At 38.7% G+C, this 24,163-nt stretch overlaps 1 protein-coding gene across 1 annotated transcript in view; it reads right to left on the reverse strand.

Moving 5' to 3' along the window:
* NOL10 (nucleolar protein 10) overlaps positions 1 to 24,163 on the reverse strand; it is a 41,519-nt gene that overhangs the window by 11,590 nt on the left and 5,766 nt on the right. Inside the window, exons 5-13 of the mRNA XM_015824036.1 lie at positions 23,815 to 23,852; positions 22,218 to 22,354; positions 20,627 to 20,692; positions 19,763 to 19,823; positions 17,878 to 17,963; positions 17,653 to 17,731; positions 16,364 to 16,513; positions 10,866 to 10,932; positions 8,703 to 8,755 (exon numbers count right to left, since the gene is read on the reverse strand). Coding sequence (XP_015679522.1) covers positions 8,703 to 8,755; positions 10,866 to 10,932; positions 16,364 to 16,513; positions 17,653 to 17,731; positions 17,878 to 17,963; positions 19,763 to 19,823; positions 20,627 to 20,692; positions 22,218 to 22,354; positions 23,815 to 23,852 — 737 coding nt within the window. The remainder of the gene's footprint in view (positions 1 to 8,702; positions 8,756 to 10,865; positions 10,933 to 16,363; positions 16,514 to 17,652; positions 17,732 to 17,877; positions 17,964 to 19,762; positions 19,824 to 20,626; positions 20,693 to 22,217; positions 22,355 to 23,814; positions 23,853 to 24,163) is intronic.

Consider the following 24,163-nt stretch of genomic DNA (forward strand, 5'->3'; position numbering starts at 1 on the left):
ATAGACTGGTACGCTCCCACAGAGTGGGTCTCCTCAGGGTGCCGTCGGCCAAACAATGTCGGCTGGCGACCCCCAGGGGGAGGGCCTTCTCTGTGGGTGCCCCCACCCTCTGGAACGAACTACCCCCCGAGATCCGGACGATTCCGGATCTCCTTACTTTCCGCCGCGCCCTCAAGACATGGCTTTTCCAGCAAGCGGGACTGACCTAGGGTGAATTTTAAATAGGGATAATTTTAAGAATAATTTTAATAGGAATAACAGCTTCTAATATTTGGTTTTTAATTTGGTTTTATAGGGGTCTATATTTTTTGTATTTTGTATTTGTACTTGTTTTAATATGCTGTGCACCGCCCTGAGTCCTGCGGGAGAAGGGCGGTATATAAATTAAATTAATAATAATAATTGCTGCCATTCGTTTTTCTCCTCTGCTCCTAGCAGTCTCTCAGGTTCCCTAGCAGTCTCTCAGGTTCCCTTCTCCTATTTCTCCCCTATTGCTCCTGAGTGCTTTCCCTGTCCATGCTGTCAAAACAAGTATACCTGCTTTCGCCACCTTTTCCTTCAAACAAATCTTCCCCCAAAATACACAAGGTCACATTTCCCCAACCTTAATTATACCACCATCTATTCTTTCTTCACTTAGGGCTGCCTAACTATGGGAAAAGAGTTTATGCAGGATCAACCTGACTGCAGATTTCAGTATTTCCAGGTAAAGTTCATCGTCACGTGTTGGTTTTCTACCCGTTCTATTTACAAGCACAGACAGGAAGCAGATGGGTACTATTTATCTACAGGCACTAATCTGAGCCACTGGAACAGCTTCGGGTAAGCAATTCTGTGAAAACCACATCTGAGAAGGAAAGCTTTTAAACTCCCCTCCACCGGAAGCATGCACACTGAAAGACAAGCCACCCTGAATAATATTCATTTATGGCCATGACACTGACAGAGCAAACCTCCAACCTGCTGTCCGGGAACCATTCCCTTTTTTTTCTCTTCCTCTCCTCTGAGAAATCAGAAGCAAAGGAAGGAAGAGCGACTGGATTTTAAAGAGCTGAAGGGATGTACAGAGTTTCAGCACCAGGGACTTGTCAAGCAGGGGTAAGAAAATCTGTTTCAATTAAAGCGCTCAGTTCTACACAACTAGTAAAGGAACTCTCTTCTCCTGTCTGATTGACCTCCCTCTTCGGTCTCCGTTTTTGCTTCTGTATCCTTTTCTTCAAAAAGGAAGTTAAGGGAAGGGAGGAAAACAAAAGAAAAATAAAGTTTTTGCTTTGCTTTTCGGTCGCCAGAGGTCTGGGGATGAATCCGTTGCTGGCTTTTACACCCCACCAAGTGGAATATCATAGCAGCCTTCTCCAATCAGGTGGTCATACCGTGCTGGGAGTTGCACTGCAACACACTGGGAAGGCTGTACTAAATATCCAACAGGAAGTCAGTGGGCCATAATGAAACTCTGCCTAGAGCTGTGTTATGGAGACGATGAGCACAATCTTAAAAATATTGAATCCTATGGATCTTCCCATGGACAAGCAGTTTTTTTTTCTCTCCATGGGTGTCCTGCTGGAAGATGCTGCCCAAACAAGGTATAATGGGCATTATTATATTTCTGTGCTAATGTTATGCGTTAACCAGCCTAGGGAATTCTAACTTTATTATCAATTCAGCATTATGCTTTATGCGTCATCCTTCAACATCCCACAATCTCGCTTTGATTTCTTTCCTCTCAATCACTGTTGATCACTATGAGGATTAGGGATACATTTGCTTAGTCTTGTGAGCCAGTTGCTCCAAGGAGGAGAAGCCATGAGAACGCCGAACAACAAGAAAGCTCTGACAGAGATGATTTTCATTCATTTCATTCTTGCTGTGCTGTTTTTTTTATTTCTCTCCCCTTTAGGTGGCCAAAGACAGGCCTGTGACTCCTTGAACAGCCCTAGTGCAAGATCAGGCTCATCTCTTATTCTGAAGCTTGCTCGTTTCTAGGCCAGATATTTAATATACGATGTGTCATCTATATTATAAGAGGGAACAAATGGCAGGGTTATTCAAACATGCAGTGGTGAAAGAAATCACATGAAAATTTAGAACATTCATAATCTTGCAATGCTGTGACCTACAATGTGATGTGAGTTTCATCTAAACCTCATTAAGAGATCAAGAGAATCTGGTTAAATAAACAACAAAAGAAGGCAATGTCAAGACTTTTTACTGTCCACACTCTGCCAACATTCACTACCTTTGTTGGGAAAAAAAACAACAACCACTCGTGCCACCTCTTTTGACAGCGGTAACTTCAGTCTAATGTCTTCTGCATCTATTAATCAATCCTTAACATCAGCTTGAAGGTATTTTGACTTCTTTATAGAAACTGCTTCAACTCACTTCAGATTATGACACATTTCAGCTGGATTCAGGGCAGGACTCTTGATTTAATCATTCAAAAAGCTAGCTCCATTTACCCCAGGGGTTTTCAAACTTGGCCCTTTTATGACTTGTGGACTTAAACTCCCAGAATTCCTCAGCCAGGCATGCTGGCTGAGGAATTCTGGGAGTTGAAGTCCACAAGTCATAAAAGGGCCAAGTTTGAAGGCCCCTGATTTACCCCCTTAAGAGAGAGGACTATCCTAGGGCTTCACATACATTCCAACTAAGGAAGTAAATATTAGTCAGTACGATCAAATAAGGGATGACGGAGTATACTGTTTGGGCTGGTTTAAGCAGAATTTTTCTATTAATTGAATTTAGATGAAGTGGGCCAGAGTACTGTTGGACTACAGACAAATCTAAAGATTCAAACACTTTCTGGTACTACTCCAAAATCATCCTGCTGCACATTTCTCCACAATAACCAACTGTCACAGAAGAGAGATGCAGGTCAATAGAAGCTAATTAGGATACAATCAGGATTGTTTCCAGAACAAGAACAGAACAGTCAAACAAAATACATGTTGCCTTGCCATCTTCTGGCCAAATGAAATCTCGTATAAGTAGACTCAATAGTGCTCTTCATTATTTGACAAGCATGATAGTCCATCAATTTAGGGAAAGCATCTTCTCCCAGTTTTACAAGCTTTGGAAGGATGCATTATATTGAAGGAGCATGCCAGTTTTTTCCTTAAAAGTTTGAATGCAAAAGCAGTTGCCTATAATTTCCAAATATTCCCCCAAATCCTTCCTGTACCTAAGTCTACAATTACTTTGTAAAGTAGCAGAAAGGCCACTGTTTAAATCAGGGGTCTTCAAACCTGGCCCTTTTATGACTTGTGGCTTTCAACTCCCAGAATTCCTCAGCCAGCGTGCCTAGCTGAGGAATTCTGGGAGTTGCACAAATCATAAAAGGGCCAAGTTTGAAGACCCCTGGTTTAAATGATCTTCTGGCCAAACAATATGTCACTAAATTAGACTTCATATTCGTAATAGAAAGGAGCTGTCATGACAGCTTCCTTTGGTTATACATCAATTAATATCTGCCCATCTCACCAGGTATAACTACCCAATGGCTTTTATAGTTTCCAAAATGTAGAGGTGGAGGTATAATTCCATCAGCCTGAGGACTTTCCATGGCATAGTGAGGACCATACTCCATAGTGGATGGGGTCAGGATGTCTTGTAATGCTCATGGTACCTATAGGACTTTAAATCTTCCCAACTACACAACACACACATACCAAAGGGGAGGGGGGATTGGCTTGATTTTTTTGGTTTTCCCAGCTCCAGGGCCGTAACATGGTTGCTGCAAGCCACATCTAGTTTTTTTGCTCTCCTGTTCCAATACAGCTAAGATGCTCCTGACCTGAGGGATTCTATTTAAACCCAATGTGACGGGAATCCCAAAGCCGCATTGGTTAACTTCTAAAGGCAGTGTCTGTTTTCATATCTCTGAAGAGCTTCCTAATTCTATTTCAGAATAAAAATTCACATTTTAAAATAAGGATGTTACAACAGATGGGACATAATTAAAAACTGAACAGGTATTTTTTTTTTAAATGAAAGAACGGAAAACACGTATCAAGCCAAGTTTTGGTATGAACGTTCTTGTATTATTAATGATGCATACTTATTTCCACACGGGCATTTTCCAATATTCATCTGCTAAAACTGTATCTATTAATATAAATATCTCACCTTCTTCACGCCCAGTTCCCAACCTATTCAATGGTGTGTCATATTTAGGAAGTAAATCAATAAATAATCATATGACTCCTATTTCTACCCCCCCTTCAAAATTTTGAATTGTCTGTGCAAAATCCGAGATCTCTCAACAGAAATCCCAAAAGTGGGCGGGGTGTGGTTCATGACTCCCCCACTTCCTTCCCTAAAGCCTTCGCTCCTGGTGTGGTTCTCCTGCCCCCACCTATCACTCTCTATTTTCCCCATAACCATTTCCCTTTTGGGAGGGTGGGGTCCTGGCACCCTTTGTGCTGAAGGCCACATGCAGCCCTCAATAGCCTTGATACCTATCTCTTAGACTCCCAACCCATCTTGCCAATTAACATTAATGTCCTATGTGTCAGAGGTGGGGAAATTCCTAATTCAATGAAGAACAATCATATTAACTGGTCAGTATAATTTTGTAAAATTATTCAATTCAATCACGCTTTTATATTTCCCTCACTCTTTCTTTTTTGCTTTAGTCCTGCCTACATTGTGAAGCGCAGCCCACAACATGCTACCTAAAGCATTTCCCTGCATAGAACATTTTATGCTCCCAGAAATGTCCCCTCCCATCCAGACCCACCTTGGTCCATAGTCTACCACCATCCTTTAACTGAGGTATCTCTCTTTCACATCTGCTTATCCAGCTGCTTATCAGGACCGCAGGGTCTCCTCCCACACCCGACACAGCGGTCCAAATGTGTTAAAAGATTCTACAGGATGGCCACAAAATTACTTCCTGAGAGTCACACACTGGATGGCTTCCGCACCTATGCCCACACACGCGCATTTCCTTTGAGGCAACATGTTATGATGGGAAGTAGAGGATTTCCTTTGTTGTGAATAAGTCCAACGTGCTACTTTTTAGATTGAAAGTACTTATCCAAAAACAGATAGGAAGCCCACATTTCCTGTTTTGTGGAGACTCAACAATTGTCTGGCAGATTATACTCAAAAATATTGGCAGATGAACCGCAAGTATTTCGCCACATTACCATAAGAAGACCCAGGAAAGAGAAGGTAAAATTTCTAAGGATATAAGTTAATGCTGGGTGTGAAATGCACAAGTAAAGCAACATGTTTCTGTCCAATCTGTTTTCTATTTTATTTAGTGCTGTTTACAGTTGAAAAAAGTTGATATCCAATGATCAGCTATTTTACATTTCACTGGGACTGCATAAGACAGAAAAAGTCTCATTAACCAAGCTTTGTCCACAGTGGAAATCAAGGGGAAATTATCAGTTAACTTCAAATGACTGTAGACATTTTTAAATAAGTTTATTGCTTTATCATAGACAATAAAATAAAACAAACAAACAAAATGAAACAAAACAAAAACATACATTCGACCCTAACCAGAACAAAAAAGAAAAAAAAAACAGTGTACAAAAACAGAGGAAAAAGTGGTCAATTAAATTTAACATTTAATGTGTAGGATCCACTCTGGCTGACTGTAGCAATTTTTGTACATAGGCTGAGCTATAAAAAAGCTTGATTCTAATAAAAGGTACAAGACTAGAGGGCAACAGCAGAAAATTGAAACACAGAATTCTCCTTTACAGCATCATAACCTTCTTGCTCCTTCAAATACATGTTTTATTTATTATTTGTATTTATTGTTAACTCTTTTCACAGGTCCACAATCCTTTGGCAATATTTACCAGACATTCTGGAGGAGACTGATCTGAGTTATCACGCTAATATCTAGGGACGATATTAGATCCTATCAACATACTATTTATGAAAAAGCCATGTAGTCAAGCAATGTATTCATGGGAACAAATTGCCTCTAATGGCATCCTGCTTCCAACTCCCTTATTAAAAGTGTAAGAGGCCCATCTGAACAGAACTTGGAACATGTATGGACAGTGGTGGGATTCAAATATGTGAACAGCCGGTTCTCTATGTGGATGCCACTTCCGGAAGTCCATTCTGGGCCTGGGCAACAAAAAATTAGCTACCGGTTCTACCAAACTGATGCGAACCGGCTGAATCCCACCACTGTGCATGAGGTAGAAGAGATACGAGTGAAAGGTCTTTGATATGAGTGTGTGTAATGCTTATGTGATGCTACACATAATCTAAAATCAACCTGGGCCTTTCTTCAGAATGCTTGACCTTGATGAATCTGGCCCAAGAACTATAATGCTTTAAAAGGTTTTATCTTAATGAGTTTCTCATTTGCATTATGTTGGATTACCCAAGATGGCAAACAATATTTAGAAATATGATAACAAAAATAAGTAATTCCCAGGCTAGTCATCCTGTTAAAAGAAATCTAAGCAAATTAATTGAATTATTTCTAGTTCATTAATTTGCATTAATATAAGTGTGCATAAAAATTCTGAAAGAAAGTATAACTTGTTTTCTAAATGCCCGATGAACATGTATTAACATTTCCCCCAACTTTTAAAGCAATTCTTATTATTCATGTTTTTAAAGGACTAGTATTCAATTAATTCATTTATTTTCCCTCCCAAATAATATGTTAAAAGACCCGTAGTGTGTATTTTTTTGTTCAGAATGAATAAAACCAAGTTGCTTATTATGTATTTGATATAGGCGACAGAAAGTTGTCTTCATTTAAGTTAAAATATATCTAAGAAAACTAAGTATGACTGCAAGTCAAATAAATGAAAATGGCATTTCTAATACAAGACTCAGTATTTTGAGGGATTTCATAGTATCATTTTTAAAAATATTATTATGAGAGTGGCAATCCTAAAACTTTTCAAGATTTTACAAAGTTCAGTAAACAAAAATGCACTCAGGGATGTCTAAACACAACTACACTAATATCATGTGGCAATAAACAGCGCCTTCATTTCCTATATGTGTGTGTTTCCATAATCTGTAAGTTACACTGCATGCGTAGTTTACTTCTCGCTCTTGTCTGCCAGCATGCTTGAGATAAATATTCTCCCATTAAAACACTGCTTGGTCTTAATTGTACTAGTTCTGAAAGTCAATTTGCATTTTGGATTCATAATTCTCACCCAATACCCACTCCTAACCCAACTTAGATAACAACAGGTGAGGTAGATTGGAAACCCCCAAAACCTCATGAGCATGCTTTGAGTCCTTAGCTATTAGATTAGATGATTTACATATGCTATAAATGAGTCCTCCTTAAAATACTCCTAGAGGTTTCAATTAATTCTAAATGCAGCTACTAGACTGTTTTTAATAGGTGACATTCAGACCATATGAATCCATTGTTAATCCAACATTATTACGGTTCCTGTTGCGAGCTACCCAGAGTTGTGTGTCATAAGGTGAGCAGCCATGTAAGACTTTGCAATGAGTAAATAAATTACTGGCTGTCTTAATTCAAAATGCTGAGGCTAAAATTGTTTTCTTTTATTTACTTAAATTTGTTAGGGCTGCCCACTTTAATAGCTTCTTGGCAGCTTACAAATCCAAAACACGGTTAAAAAGAGTTAAAAATTGGGAAAGGTTATTCAGGAAATTGATTGTCTAAAAAGATTGAATGTTAAAACAACTAGGATATGTATAAACAAAAATTACTGATAAATGTAAGAAAGTTATTTTTATTTAATTGATATAATAAGAGTTGTATTAATTCAAAATATGAGACAGTAAATCCCAAAGGGAAAAGAGAGGAAATATTTAATGTAATAGTTTGAGATCTGTACTAAAGATATTTGTATGTTATTGAGCTATTGACCAACTCAGCCGCCACGTTGCTTTTCAAATATTTAAATGTGAAATTAGAAAATCAATAAAACTTTTTCCAAAAAAAGAGAGTTATGAGGCAGCCTGGACAAAATGAGGCAGCCTGGACAAAAACAGCAACAATAAAAATATGACAGCCCCCCTCTCCTCCATACATTAATCCCAGGCCTGGAAACAAAGCAGGTTTGAAGGACTTTCTGGGACCCCAGGATAGTGGGCACCTTTTGTGACTTGGGGGGGTGGGGGAGATACTATTCCAAAGGATAGGGACAGCAACAGAGAAGACAAACTTCCTTTGCCCCACACAGTGACAATGTTTAATACAAGATCCACTATTTGAAAATATTGGATGGTGAGAAACAATTTGAGATAGGTGGTCCCTCAGATAACCAACCCCTAGAATTATTTGATAGTGGTCTCACTAGATCACTGTGAAAAGTGGGATGTCAAACAGAACCCTCTGGTTGTGATCTTACATTTTTCAACTATTTCCCCACAGGATTCCAATAAGCTATAATCAATCTCCCAATCTAACTGCAACTCTGGGATCTTCTAGTGATCTCCCATTGCAATACAAATGAAATACCACCTTGCTTAGGTCGGCCAATGGAGGTACTGCCATCATGAAAAGACAACTTCAATGAAATAAAATAAACTGTAATTTCAGTGGGACAAGAATAAAAAGCAGGCATGAAGTACTACTGCTGTTTCTTTTTCAACAACAGTGTATACCGAAATATGTATATAATCCTTGCAATTGAATGCCAACTTTAAATACAAAGAGTACAGATCTATTCTATCATGCCCAGAGACAAAACAGCAAAGCTCACTTAACAACTCATATTACTTACAGGAATGTAGTAGATGTTCATTTTAGGGGTTTCATTGGCTGTGAACAGCATTCCTGCGGATCAAAAAAATTAAGATTGTTGGTCTCAAATGCAGAACTTTTCCTCCATTTTAAACTTTGAGAAGATTGAACTAATTAAGATTATCAGTGGGAGTAAAGCTGAAATATCATACATTCCAAAGTCATTTTTATTTTTAAAAAATTAACAGGTCCACTGATATAGCAGCAACTACCTCAGACAGAAGGATGTTTAACCCAAAGCAACCAGAAGTAACCACCTTTTCTCCCATCTTTCAACATGTACCTTGCATTCAATTAATTGCAGATTAATTAAGAGAAAAACATAAATCAGTCCAGCACTGATATTTGACAAAGTAGAAATTGTTTTTCTTCTATAATATTGATAGCATTGGAGCAGGGGGCAGCATCCTGTTTATCTTTAATTGTCAAGAAGACCATTATTTTTATCTGGGATATTATACTGAGAACCAGATTCTAACAACCAAGAAACTTAGAATAAATCTGGATTTTTGAATGTTGCATTATCCCGTATAGTTGACTTCTAACAATAGTAAGAGATATGTTCTAATTAATATCTATAACTTAATCCTTGAACACGGGGGACAAAAGTGCCATTTTACAGCCAGATGGGATTAAGACAATCTTTGCAGATTTTTTTTTAAAAAAAATTCAACATTTATTTCCATAATTCTACCTTCCTCACTCCTGGACAAGAAGGTTAATAATATAAAACAAGAACACTAATCAAACCACAGCGATCACAAAGACTTTTTAAGCATGACCATCCATAATAATTTCCATACATTGCAGTAAAGATGCAAGCAGTAGAAATCCACAGCTTCCTGTAAGCACTCTAATTAAACTCTGCCAATCCCATCAAACGGTATCAACTTCCTGCAGAGTTACAGATTTAGAGTGACAATCTGCAGGATCCTGGCTCATGTGAAAATCAACATGTACACAACTGTGTGCAGCTTCCAGCAGGAAGCCAAGATTGTCTGAGTGACTTTGGGGGAAGGGAGAGGTAGGGCTTAACCATAGCACAGGGACTCCAAGTTTCAGAACATATGAATGGAGCTCAAGGGATACCCTATTTAAAGCAGCTGGGTCCTGTATTTTTAATTTCCCATTCAAAAAATAACAGGCATCCAATAAAGATGCTTCCCCCCCCCCCTTCGACACCAAAAAAAATATAATGGGCTCCTTGATTAATTCAGTAGGAAGAATCTCTACTATTTCCCACTCGTATATAAACTTAAATTCAGAACAATTCATTAACCGGGGAAAAATGTGTACTCATTCTATGGAGGGACCTTTTCTATATGCCTGTGGAAGAGTACTTCCAGAGAAGCACTAATAAGGACATGATATTATAAAACACTTCTCCAGTTAGGTGCCCATTGAGCTGCATGCTACACATTCTCAAAGTGGTACTTGTAATAAATCAGGAAGGCAACATACTCAAACATGGGGGGGAAAATCCTGACTGCTTTGAATAATCTCATTAGTAAAAGACAATGTACGGAGACACTGTTAAGACATCATAGACATCTGACAGTGAAATTTTGTAACAGGGGAAAAAAATGATCCAATTCTAACATGATGATATTTTCAATGAGAGATGAAGATTTTGGAATTTAGAAATGAACTGATTAAAAATCTCTATGAAGAATAATGACAAAGTATATGTCTATCTTTACATCTCAAACTCATCACCCCTTGAATTGGACAGGTTTTTAGGAAATCACAACCAGTTCTCTATCCAATCCTCATGAAGGATTCAGTATACAGTACAGCCCAGTGCTTCTCACTCTTCGCATCTATAAGATATGTGGACTTCAATTCCCAGAATTCTTCAGCTAGCATGGCTGGCTCGGGAATTCTGAGAGTTGAAATTCACATATTTTAAAATTGCTAAGGTGAAAAATATTTTCGCCCTTAAGAGCAAAAATGCTCCAATGCTGTTTAAAATTGTTAAGAATTCTGAAATGGTCAACAGATGATTCATTAAATACTGTCAGAGGAAAAATGAAAAGGGTCACCTCCTTCCAAATTCTCAAGAAATTATCTAACATTGGGCAGCCAGGAAAGCTATGAGTCAATCTGTATGACCAGAAAATCCAGATATTGTTTCGTACTTTACCTGAATTGGGGTACAGGCAAACGTCATTAATATTATGTTCAGGTTCTATAGACGTGAATATTTTTCCCTGAAAAATAAAGTCACACAGTTCTTAATGAAAGCATACAAAGGAAGTAAGGAATTTCATATTATAGAAAGAGGATTCTTTGGGCAATGAGATGGATAGCATTTAAATTCAATAAATAAATTCTTTAGACAATAACTCATTATCTGCCGAAATATTGTTATTGTCTTCATATTGCTAATATTAATTTGGAAGTGTGTGCAGTTAAATAGAACAATTTCATTACTATTTCAGAAAGGAATTGGTTCAAAGTCTTTAATTTTACCATGCTATGTAGGAGCCTGATTTTTATAGCTGTTGCACTCTGAAATTTTAGTACTTTTTAAGAGTGTAAAATCTATCTATCTATCTATCTATCTATCTATCTATCTATCTATCTATCTATCTATCTATCTATCTATCTATCTATCTATCTATCTATCTATCTATCTATCTATCTATCTATCTATCTATCTTATCCATCTATCCATCCATCCATCCATCCATCTATCCATCCATCCATCCATCCATCCATCCATCCATCCATCCATCCATCCACTAAATTGTTACCTGAACCATGCAAAGAATATCTAGCAGCAAATTTCCATGTCCAAATTACATTTCTTTTAATAAACAACATGCACTAAATCATAAGACTATCCATATTGTCAAATGGCACAGTCCATTCTAAATCTATTGATTTAAGTGGTTGTCAAGTTTATCAAAATCTCTTCTTCAGAAAAAGAAAGGATTTCTTAGCTCTGGCTAGACTAGACTCATCTTTATTGCCAACAAGCTCTTCTCCATAGCACATAGCTTTTCACTTCCACAATGTGTCCTCTAGTATTTCCAGTTCAGTAGATAATCCATAACTGAGGCACAAGGTGATTGTACAAGCTCCATTTTCTGTCATTTGAAGGCAGATTCTGTAGCCACTTTAAGCACCCCACATTCCTTGGCAGCCAATCCCACCTACTCCCAAAGTATTTAGAAGAGGACAATCAGACAATTGTATTGCTAGGTATGAAGAAAGCAAATTACTCTTCTGGTATTTTTCTGCTGGCTGGAGTTGCAAAAAATAAAAATAAAAATTGGCAAGCAAATTTTGAGGACACAGATGTTGAAGATTTTAACACAACAAACATACTGGCAAGGCTCATATACTGGAGATGTTTTCCTTGAGTAAGTGTCAATTAAACAAAGTACTACAAGCAAACCTCTGCCAACCCAGAATTCCTATCTGTCTGCTGGATCAGCCATTGCCTTACACTTTTCATCCAACGTGCATGAACATACGTTTTTCTGGGCCTTCAAAGTAAGTATTTTCTCCCTTTCCGTGGGAAGTATGTGGATTTTCCGTTCCACTGTAATATTTTCCACACCCTATTTCAATGTTTTCATGTAGAGGAAAAAGATGTTTGGCCAGATCCAGATTTAATTTAGAAGCAAGTATTATGTATAGGGAGGTATGAAAGAGGAAAGAAGACCTACTGCTTTGAAGAGAGCAATTTATTGTATTAATGACCGCAAGATGTTTGAGGAAGCCCCCGCCTCTTTCCTCTCTCCCATAAAAACAACTCCCCCCCCCCCGAGACAAGCGAAATGTTAAATTCTTTTTGTTCCACAACATGCTGGGATCAAAATACTGGGAAAATATTATGCAAAATCATGGTTGTAGCAGAAGAGGTTTGTGGTATGCCGGGAAAAAGGTGAGGAGTCTACCTTTTTGGTTCTTACACAGAAGCTCCCTTTGTTTGGCTATATATTCCTAAACTGGTAGCCTTCAAATATGGGCTTCGTTTATTGGTATCAATCAAATTTATACCCCGGTGGAGTCACAGGAATCTTGGCAGCTCACAAAATATACAATATAAATGTACAATATAAAAACATACCACATAAAATAATTAAAACTCAGAGATAACATATCAGACCCGCAAACCCTTCAAGAAAAAAATGAATCAGCTTTTTTCAGAAGGCAGACAGTGTCAGAAATAGAGAAAATTCCAATGGAAGGGCTAGTCCAGGGGTAGGCAACCGTGGCTCTTTTATGACTCGTGGACTTCAACTCCCAGAATTCCTGAGCCAGAAAAGATAAGTGTGGTATGGCTTCACTTTGCAGCTTTGCTTCAAAAAGGCCCTAGTTAACTCCTGAGGCAAATCATCCTTTCAAGGATTTACATAGCCCTAGTGCAGGGGTAGGCAACCTTGGCTCTTTTATGACTTGTGGACTTCAACTCCCAGAGCTGGCTCAGGAATTCTGGGAGTTGAAGTCCACGAGTCATAAAAGAGCCAAGGTTGCCTATCCCTGGGCTAGTCCTATCTCCCTGAAAAGCAATGCTTCCAAACTATGGACCCCCTTGATTTCTAAGTATGAGAAACGACCAGCTGCTTCTCCCAGCATAATCAAAGAGGCCAGGCCAACTCTAGTGAGCAGATGCAATCCTCTAAGCAACCTAGCACCGTGCCATAATTACAAGTTGAAACCAGCACCTTAAATTGCATTCAGACTTCAGTCAGCTATCGGCATGGCCCCCGCTGAGAATTCTGGAGCTTGTGGACATCTGGAAAGTGAAATAGCTATGCTAGAACAGCTCCCCAAAGGCCAGATGTGTGGAGATTAGTCTGTGAAGGTGCCATGGCACAGACCTAAGAGTGGCCACTCTTAGGGGAAAAGGTAACCATCCTAAACTTAGTTTTCACTGAATCCAGGATGAGTCAGCTAAATAAACAAAGGATCCGAATAGTCGTGACTCCAAGTCTGACACTGAAATAGGATTTTTTTTCCCCCTTATGAATTCCTCCCTTCTTCACTTGTTTCTTTAATAGTTTCATTTTGCCTCTAGGTACAATACTCTTCCTTTCCCTCCCTGTTTAATTCTGGGACCTCACCCACTTCTGCTGCTTTCTTAATAATTAAAAAAAAGATTTTCCTCCAACCTCAACTTTGAAACCAAAGGATGAGATACTTTCCAGCTCCGGGCAAAGCGGAAACATAAAGCTGCTTCCTATCTTACCACCTTCCAATTACACACAACCAGAGGTGATTAGGGAGTAGCCAAGGCAGATCTACTAGATCTGTTTTGTAATAAGGAGACTCCTCATTTGGAGACTCCTCACTGAGTTCTCTATAATTCCATACGGTAATTTTGCTGTAGATACAGTTTAAAAGTCCTTGGGGTGTGTGTGTATTGTATGGTTACCAGTCAAGAATGGCTGCTTAAATCATTATGATTCTACTCCCCAAATCAGAAAAGGATTGGAATGTGGACAATGACCAAAAGTGAATCTGTATAGCAAAAAGTTGAGAACTCATTTCAATTTTGATATTCAAAATTCTTGGGCGCTGAAATCATTAATTCCAATTGTATCTTTTACACCTTGGCTTCAGTTGGTGAATTTTAGAGTTGACATCAATAAACAGATTCCACAAGTCTGGTATCTAGCTCTAGCTCGCTTCTGTCTTAAGACTTTATTAAGCCCACAATTCAAAATTAAATGCACTTTAATCTTGTGCATAGGCACACAAACTAAAATGCAAAGGTGAAGCATGAAGTGAGATAATGTAATAGAACATTTGCTTCACACTCATGAGGTCCCAGGATCAATCTATGGGGTAGCCATAGAAAAACTTTGATCTAAAACCCTTGAAAGCCCCTGTCGGTTCCCATAGATCAGAGGTCCCCAACCCCCGGTCTGTGGACCAGTACCGGGCCACGGCATGCCAGCAACCAGTCCGCACAAACAAGTAAAGCCCCATCTGCAGGATGCAGGCAGCACACAAAACCACGTACCCTCCGATCTGCAGAAAAACCTCTCTCCATGGATCCCTGTGCCCAAAAGGTTTGGGACCTCTGCCATAGATTATTGCCTCTGTATAAAAGAGTTTCTTTTGCTCATAATCAATAAACAAAATTTTAAAAGGACAAATCTCTCCAGAATGGTATTATATGGTAGTCCTCATTTATCGACCGCAATTGGAACTGGCAACTCTGTCATTGAGCAACGTGGTCATTAAATGAAATGTCATGTGACCACACCAGATTTATAAGTACCACTGCATTAAGTGAATCTCCTGCAGTCATTACGCACAACACTGCCTGACAGCGACTTACGATTTCCTGCTGGCTTCCCCACTGACTTTGTTGGAAGCCAGCTGTGAAGGATGTAAATAGTGATCGTGTGACTGAGGGATACGGAGACCATTATAAATGTACACTGGTTGCAAAGTGCCCAAATCGTAATCATACGATTGCAATGCTGCAATGGCAGGAAGTTCAAGGTACTAGTTGTAAGCCTACTTTTTCATAATCTTGAACAGTCACTGAATGAGGTAGTCAGTAAATGAGGACCACCTGTAATATAAAGAACGAAAGAAATATCTTTCTCCAACTAGCCTGCAATTGCATTTTTAATTTTAAATATCATGTAGGGAAGATTAGAAAAACTAAAGAATTGGAAAAGCATAAGCACGTAGGCAAATGTACGTAAAGTAAGATCAAGCCATTTCCTTTAGTAATGAACAAGGGCAGATATCAATATTGAGTAGAAGACCATTTGTGAGATGGGACTTTGGGTTTCCTTCCTCCTTCTCTAAGAAGAAGCACAAGGACCATAGGGAGAAGGACATCTGCTCTCTTAAAGTTACATTTACAGAAATGGGTAACAGTGTCTGGTCAAGGTTCAGTCAGCCCTATTTAAAGCAATGACCAAATCTTATTTTATGACCATATAAATACATTTGAATCCCACAACATACCCTTTGGTGTCTCGGTTGGTGATGTTTATCTATTATTCTGTGAACAGAAGGCTCCTTTCTGGACATCTGTGACAGCAGGAAAGATCCTTTAAAGCAGAGGCACCCAACCTTTGGGGCACCAGGGACCAGTTCCATGGAGAGAGGTTTTTCCATGGACCGGAGGGTGTGTGGTTTTGTGTGCTGCCTGCATCCCACGGATGAGGCTTTGCTTGTTTGTGTGGACCGGTTGCTGGCATGCCCTGGACCGGTACTAGTCCAACGGACCAGGGGTTGGGGACCCTTGCTTTAAAGAGCTGGGGAACAAGAATGCCATATGGCTGTATAATAAGCAGGAAGACTAGAAGAGTGAAAGATGATCAGCAGTTGTATAATTCCTGCAACTTACCATGTCGAATTAGAATGGTAATATGAAATATGGCTTATCCCACAAATTAAGCATTTGGGGATTGTAGCAATACCGTAGGACTTTCCGTTTTTACAAAATCCAAGACATGCAAATACCTTTTATAGAAGAACTGGAACACTTCTACTTAACTAAACAGAGTTACCATTATGATTTATCTGCATACTAAATATAAATAAAACACTGTTTTTATCTCGAACGGGGCACCAAAAGTAATCATGCTATTTATGATTTAGTTATAACAGTAGAAAGTAGATGGTGTTCAGACAGAAGACATGAATCAATATCCTTACCGTGTCCTGGTTCCATAGTTTTATAATTCGTGAATCAGCAGAAATAATCAGATCCAATGCATTGTGGAACTGGATTGATTTGACTGGTAGACCGTATTGGTGATCCTTCATTATTAATGGATTACTCGACCGAAGATCATAAAGTAAGACCTGGTGCCCAGAAACGATAGGTCAATTTTTGTGGTCAGGTATTATTTAATACAGGTACAAACCTAAGATAACATTTATATTTTGAAATTGAGAATAATAAAAAAGATATTTTGGGTTATTGAATATTCTGTAAATCCACCACAGGGACTTTTAAGTAACAAAATCTCTTAGAATAATTCATAGTATTGGTCTGCAAATCAAGCAGCATTAAGCATTATTTTATTTAGAATAACTATTACATACTTTTATCAAAATGCTATGGAACGGACTAGCTCAACCCTCATCCATTGTACACTTGACAAATCTCTATTTATATGTTGCAAAATACAGGTCACAGTGTATCATCCAACCATCAGTTTGGCTGGCCTACAGTAATCTCATTACATTCAAGAGCAGTGTTTTATTTACCCTTTAAAACTTTAGAGGAGCTATCACAATAATCTCTGGGTATGAATTATACTAATAATTAAAATTAGATTTCCATTCAGTCTGGTTTTGTTTGGTTGGCTGAAGTTTTTTTTTTTTACGAAAAAACCACAAGAAGCTCTCATCAATAACCCAACTTAACATGCAACACATCAACTAACCCTTTTGAAGAATCCACAAGTGTTTTAAGTTTAGACTAGAATTAAGCAATCCGAATTACAATATTCCAGCACCATATTCCCTTCACAAGCGCGTCTTATTGAATTAACTCATCCATCCATCCATCCATCCATCCATCCATCCATCCAGTCAGTCAGTCAGTCAGTCAGTCAGTCAGTCAGTCAGTCAGTCAGTCAGTCAGTCAGTCAGTCAGTCAGTCAGTCAGTCAGTCAGTCAGTCAGTCAGTCAGTCAATTTATATGCCACCCATCTCACTCTGCAAAGTAAGTCTGGGTGACTTACAATTAAAATCATAAATATTAAAATATTAAAAACATTAAAAACATTAGGTACAAACCTAAGAAACAAAAGGACCTATTAGCCATCAGCCACCCTCAACACAGAGCACCTCTGTCAGAACCCCAAGCCACCAAATCTAGGTTTTAATGTCCTTCCAGAAGGCCAAAAGGGTGGAGGCAACCTGACCTCAGTCAGCAAGAAAGTTTACTTCAAAGCCCTTGAGGAGTGCCGTAAGAAGGTGTACACATAGCATACCTGCCCTGTAGATGTTCCGACAGCCATTTTCAAGCTTCCATCAAACTTCAGGGCGGAAACAGCGGGCAGGCCACCTACCCTGGGAAAATTCAAATACACTTCATTCAGATGCAGTAAAGGTCATCATAATCTAGACCCAGACTTAACACCCCAAATCTGAATCTGACAGCATATTATTTCTGTTAGAAATACGACAGAGGAGAGATATTTAGAATATGTCCATACTCTTGATCAGCAGTCACGCTGTTTAAAGCACAATCCAGTATCCCAACACGATTTCTCACTCTAGGGTCCCAGCATTCCACCTTTCCCTGAGAAAAACAAAGCAAAATGTCACTCGGTTATTCTGAATAATTCGCCATGGTTCACCTGCTTCCTGATCTGCTTTTTTACATTAATCACCGAATTACTTTAATGCACATTTATTCCTCCAGTTTAAATATTTTGCTGCATTCGAATCTGACATGATTTCCCCCGATTCTGAACAATATAACTCAGGAGATTCCGAAGGCAGAATAACACAGAGCTCCTGCAGAACATCAGCCAGCTGAAGTATATGGAGTACCTGAGCTCTATTCGGGAAGAAAGGGCCCTAAGAAGCAGTTAGTGTAAACTGTGATTGTCTGGTTGAGCATTTAATTGGTATAATTGTTTGCTCACTCCAAGCTGAAGCTGGATAGAACCCCATTAAGATTATAGAGGCAATATTATTATTATTATTATTATTATTATTTATTGGACTTATATGCCGCCCTTCTCCCCACAGGACTCAGGGCGGCTCACAGCATATTAAAACAGTATAAAACATTATCCCCAATAAAAACCAATTAAAAACAAATATTTGTCGCTGTGTCTTATTAAAATCATTAAAATTGTCCCTATTTAAAATTCACCCTAGGCCAGTACAGGGAAGTCACCCTATCTACCAGTACAGGGAAGTCTTCGAATTACAACCAGAATTGGGAATAGAATTCATTTCTTACTTGTTAAGTAAGTCTTGCCCTATTTTATGACCTTTTTTGCCACGTGTGCTAAATGAATCACTGCAGTTGTTAAGTGAATCAGGCGGTCGGTAAGCAAATCCAGCTTTCCTCGCTGACACTGCTTGTTGGAAGATGGCTGGGGAAGCTTGCAAACGGTAATCACATGACCCCAAGATGCTGCAACTGTCATAAATACATGCTGGTTGTGCCAACCATCCAAATTTTGATCACATGACTGTGGGGATGCCATAACAGGTCTTAAGCACAAGAACTGGTTGCAAGTCACTTTTTTCAGTGCCTCTGTAACTTCGAACCGTTGCTACATGAATGGTTGATAAGTCGAGGATTACTTTGAGCTTCAGGAAGTGGAAGAAGATTTTTCGATTATGGTATGTGGACCCTGCCTCGCCAGGCTGTTCAGGATGGCCAGCTGAATAAGGATAAGGAGCTGAATCTAAGCAATGGCCAAGACCTCTTTGAAGGGAGGAGGTTCCAGCAGCCCTGAAACAGGTGCCACTTTGCTGACTTCTCAAGAGGGCAGCCTCTGATCCATCTTTGATGGATGACCACTATCCAAACTTGTTCTAGAGAAGATTGTTGCGAAAGCAGTAGGTCAATAATTAGAAAGCTCTCTAGAAGCAGAATTATCTGGATCCATGGCAGTGTGGATTCAGGCCTGTCTACATAGGAATAAACCTTGTTGAGTTTAAATAGAATAGATCTACTCTTAGATAGAAGGGTAGATAAAAGGGTAGAGAAGTGAAGCTTCAATAATTGTTGATTATTATTTAACTTTTTTTATAGTAAAATGCCTCCAGCCAAAATGTATCAAACAAAAAAGAACAGCCAGCAACATCCTTTTCCAGGATACATTTTTTCCACTTCCCAGTTATCTTTTCTTACTTCCAAAAATCAATGTCCTCTGCTCAGTATTTAATAGGTAACATTTGTAGAGATTCTCCTGCTAACATTTTCCATTAAAAATGTGGAGATGACTTTTTAAAATACATTTCTAGAAGCTTTACATTTTCCTTACATCTTCTCCCACTTCTGGGCAAGTGATGCTGTTCTGACCCAAAAATTGAACCAGCTCTTGAGAATGAGTACACAATTTTAAACTCGCTTACCTCAATCGTCCCAGTGGCAAATAAACCATGTACAGGATTTATGTCGCATACATGATTCTCTCTAGAAAACAACAATAATAAGTGTTTAATACAGACAGGGAATAAAATCCTCAAGAATCATGTTTGTTAGAAACATTAAAACCAATCAAAATATATAGAAAGCAAAAATATTATAGGACAAATTGAACGCAGTGGCTTGCATTTGAATTACTGTATTTTCTTTCTGGTGTAAAATATGCATCATAATATAAATTCAAAACCAGAAATTATCACAGAAGAAATAATCAAACATTTGCTTTCCCCCTAAAACATCTCAAATATAAATGTCTTAATTCTTAATAGGCCATCCTGGCCCAATCTGCAGGTGATTTAAACAAATGCTTTATAATCTGGATACAAACCAGAGGGATGTGTATATTAAAAGTAACTCCTCCCAAGATGGAGCAAACCCTCAGCACTCAACTATTATTCCTAGTTCAAATGTCATGAGAAGCTATCGTAGCATAGTGAATCATGGCTTGTTTTACAACTTGTGGGGAAAAAAACACCAAAGCTAAAAAGAAAGTGAGGGCTGCAGGCAGAAAGATTCCTTCTGCTTTTGCTGAACTATTCAGCTGATTTTAGAATTAGTGCAATAAGCCAATGCTGACCAAGAATAGTGTTCAACATTTACAATGTACATATAGTATTGTATGTATATGTACAAACACAAAGACACACAGACATACACATATAAATACCAATACCAGATTGTTTATAAATTAGCTTGTGATCCATCTATGGTGTTTTTACAGAGATCTTATATAGTTTGGCTCCACCTACTGGAAAAAGATTCTTAGATTAGAAAGCAGAAGATATACTTACGAAGCATCTGTTTGTAGAGAATTCAAATACCTTCCTTGTTCCAGATTTAGCCTGTATATTTCAGAACTGTAACAAGAAAGAAAACACTCACTTTGCTTTTGATTCCTGAGTTTTACAAAGAAAGATTAAAAACCATGCAAGCAAGAAATGATGAATTAAAGACAGTTCTGCTAAAGATAAAGAAGATGGCTGTGATGGAATGAAGAGCCAGTGAGTAGATTGGCTCTTCGCTATTCCTCTCTGGACAGGAAGAGGACTTGTGATGGTCCACAAGTGCTCCACACAGCCGTTCATCCCAAGGAGACTGCAACACAATTGTTTACTGCATGTTTAGAGCTCTTGGAGACAAGAAAATAACCATCCTGCTCAAACCACAATCATCAGCTTTAAGGACACTAGGTTTGCATATTACCTTTTCTAGTAATTTTTGGCCATTGCTTGTGTACTGCTTTTTAGGTAATAGGAACATCTGGATTGACATGTCTGAAAATACTGGGTGAGTGACAAAAATCCCAGTACTGTACAATACTTCTGTATTTTTGTAACAAAAACGACATGGACCTGTCTCTGAAGTCAAGAGGAGATCAGCTTGCCTTGAAGGGGAGTTTAAAATAATATATAATAAATGTAAATATTATAAATATATAATTATAAATATAAAAAGTTATAAAAATATATAGATATATAACAAAGGTTTTTAGGCATTGCTATTTGAGAGTCAGAAATTCAATCGTGTCACCCAAAGAGCCATTAAGACAGTCTGCTCATAGCTACTCTGAAATTCTGCCCCGGACTCTCTACAATGTACAGAGATACTGGTAGATTCCTCACCAAATGTCAATGGGAAAAATGTAACTTCAATGTGAATTCTGAACATAACTCCACTTTCTCCTTTTTTATAACAAGTCAAGAAAAAAAATATATGTTTTATTGTTTGGAAAGAATATAGACCTAGCCTTGGTAAAAGGGGAAGAATGAGCACTTCGTTAAGAGGAGATTTTCAAAAAATGATTACTTAATTTTGAAAAACAAAAAGTATGAAAAAGAAACTCAAAAATAATCCGACCTTCATTTTGTTTGGGGCAGAGACAAACACAATCAAGCTCTCAAGATTCTGTAATTCTATCCTACAACAGTATAGAATATTTCAGCAATCTCAACTGTTGTGTCTGTTTCTTGACCGTGCCAATCTCAAAGGCTGACAATTCTTACACTTCCATGGAAAGGACTGGATTACGTTTCAAAGTTGTAATTAAACATAAAAAAGCTTTTTTAAAATCTCATTTAATTTTCCAAGATTTCCAGTTATGATTTTTGCAGTTCTTTTACAAATATTTTTAAAACGAATTTAGGTCCTCAGTTATTCACGTGATTGAAATGTGCACAAATATATTAGAAAACTATTTGATTTCAGAAAAGCACGGCAGCAATTGTGCTTGACTTAGATAGAAATGTTTATTAAATAATTTCATCACTTTACTCAGGGAGAGAAAGAAAATGAATTTTTAGGGAAAAAAGAACTAGTCAAAACGATTTCCCATGTAGAAAAATAAAAGTAGAATTTAATAATGATTCAAAACATCACAAATACCTCGCTCCTACAAAGTATAAGTCGCAGGATGGATAATGATATGAGAAATCTCTTCCAAATTTTGGTATTCTTGTCCTGTAATAACGGCCATGTTGTGAATGAAATTCCACGTATCTGTCATTGTGCAAGAAAACGATCTGAAAAATACAAGCCAGAAAACTGCATTGGAGAGGATTACTTCTCCCAACTGATACTCTTATAAAGCGTCATTGAAACAAAACAAAGCAATTATTTAAAACAAAGAATTCATCATTCAAAAAAACTATGTCACTAGGCTAGGGCTATGTAAATCCTTGAAAGGATGATTTGCTTCAGGAGTTAATTAGGGCCTGTTTGAAGCAAAGCTGCAAAGTGAAGCCGCACCACACTTATCTTTACTGAAACAAAGAGGATCTATTTCTACATACAAAGAGATTCTCCCTGGTCACAGGGGCTACTGCTTGTCCTGCAGTCCCTTGAGGCAGATCACACACCCTGCCTCATCTCTGTCAAGGTGGACCAATGCATATCCAGGAGGCACTTTTTCTCACTGAGATACAACAAGGGTCTTCCCAAAGTGATGCTCCTCAAGCAGCTCCTTATCTGGGATGGCCTGAGGATTTCTCCTCTGGGCAGGGAGTTGGACCTCCAAGGTCCTCTCCGACCTTATGATTCTATGACAAGATAAATCCTATGAAGCACGTGAAGCCTGTTTCAGAAACAGAGAAGATACAAGGCAGAGGGACATCACATTCGTTCAATTTAGTTCTCTCTTTTGTAAGGGTATATGGCAGTGATGGCAAACCTTTTAGAGACCGAGTGCCCAAACTGCAACTCAAAACCCACTTATGCATCGTTGGGTGCCGGGTGGGTGTGGCCCATTGGCTGGATGTGGCCAATTGGGTGGGTGTGGCCCATTGGGTGGACACAGCTGTGGTGGTAACGGCAGACTGGGTGGGACTAAAAAGTTTAATCCAATTCCAACTTTGCAAGATCTTTTTTTTTTCCACGAGAAGTTGAAATTGACTGATTGATTGAACTTTTTTTTTTTTGCACACGGCGGCGGAGGCCTAAAGCGAAAAGGTTTTATAAAACCCAGCTGAAGGCCTAGGACTGGGGGGACGGCACGAGTGCCCACAGAGAGGGCTCTGAGTGCCGCCTCTGGCACCCGTGCCATAGGTTCGCCACCACTGGTATATGGCAGGAGTTACAAAAAAAATGCATAATGAGTTTTACTTTATTAGTTTCTCTCTCTCTCTCTCTCTCTCTCTCACACACACACACACACACACACACACACACACACATACACGAGCCGGTTTAGTGTAGTGGTTGAAACTGGGAGCCCTTGAGTTCTAGTCCCACTTTGGGCACAAAACCAGCTGGGTGACCTTGGGCTAGTCTCTCTCCCTCAACCCTGGGAAGGAGGCAAAGACAAAACACGTCAGAAAAAACCTTGCCAAGAAAACCGGAGAGACTTCTCCAAGAATAGGACACAATTGAGCAAAAGAAGAGAAAAGATTCACACTGCAGGCTAAGCCATGGTATTATTTTAAACTGTAGTCCCAAATTTACTACCATTTACACATATAATTAAAAAAAATAGAAGTCGACCTACCTTTGAGTAATCGTCTGATAAAATATCAAATGTGACTACTGGGGAGATGAAAAGTAGATTACAAATGGCAGTCAGTCACAGAGTAACTATTTCACATCATGCTTTACCCCGCTTTCTCAAAACTTAATGTCATCACCCACCAAACATCTCTGATCTTACAGCCAGAGTCAGGGGCCAGAGCTGGACCAGGCACGGCCATTACAGTTCTCCATTTCCCTCCTCACCCAAACTTTTCTCTCTTGGGCTTGTGATCCATGGTACTGCCGCATCTTGAACCAAGAACCTCCACAACAAGAAAAGCAATTTGTCTTTCAGTCCAGACTCTTACTACTGTAAAAAGGTTTCAACC

This window comes from Protobothrops mucrosquamatus, unplaced genomic scaffold (genome assembly GCF_001527695.2).
Source record: "Protobothrops mucrosquamatus isolate PMUCROS unplaced genomic scaffold, P.Mucros_1.0 scaffold2091, whole genome shotgun sequence".
Lineage (NCBI taxonomy): Eukaryota > Metazoa > Chordata > Lepidosauria > Squamata > Viperidae > Protobothrops > Protobothrops mucrosquamatus.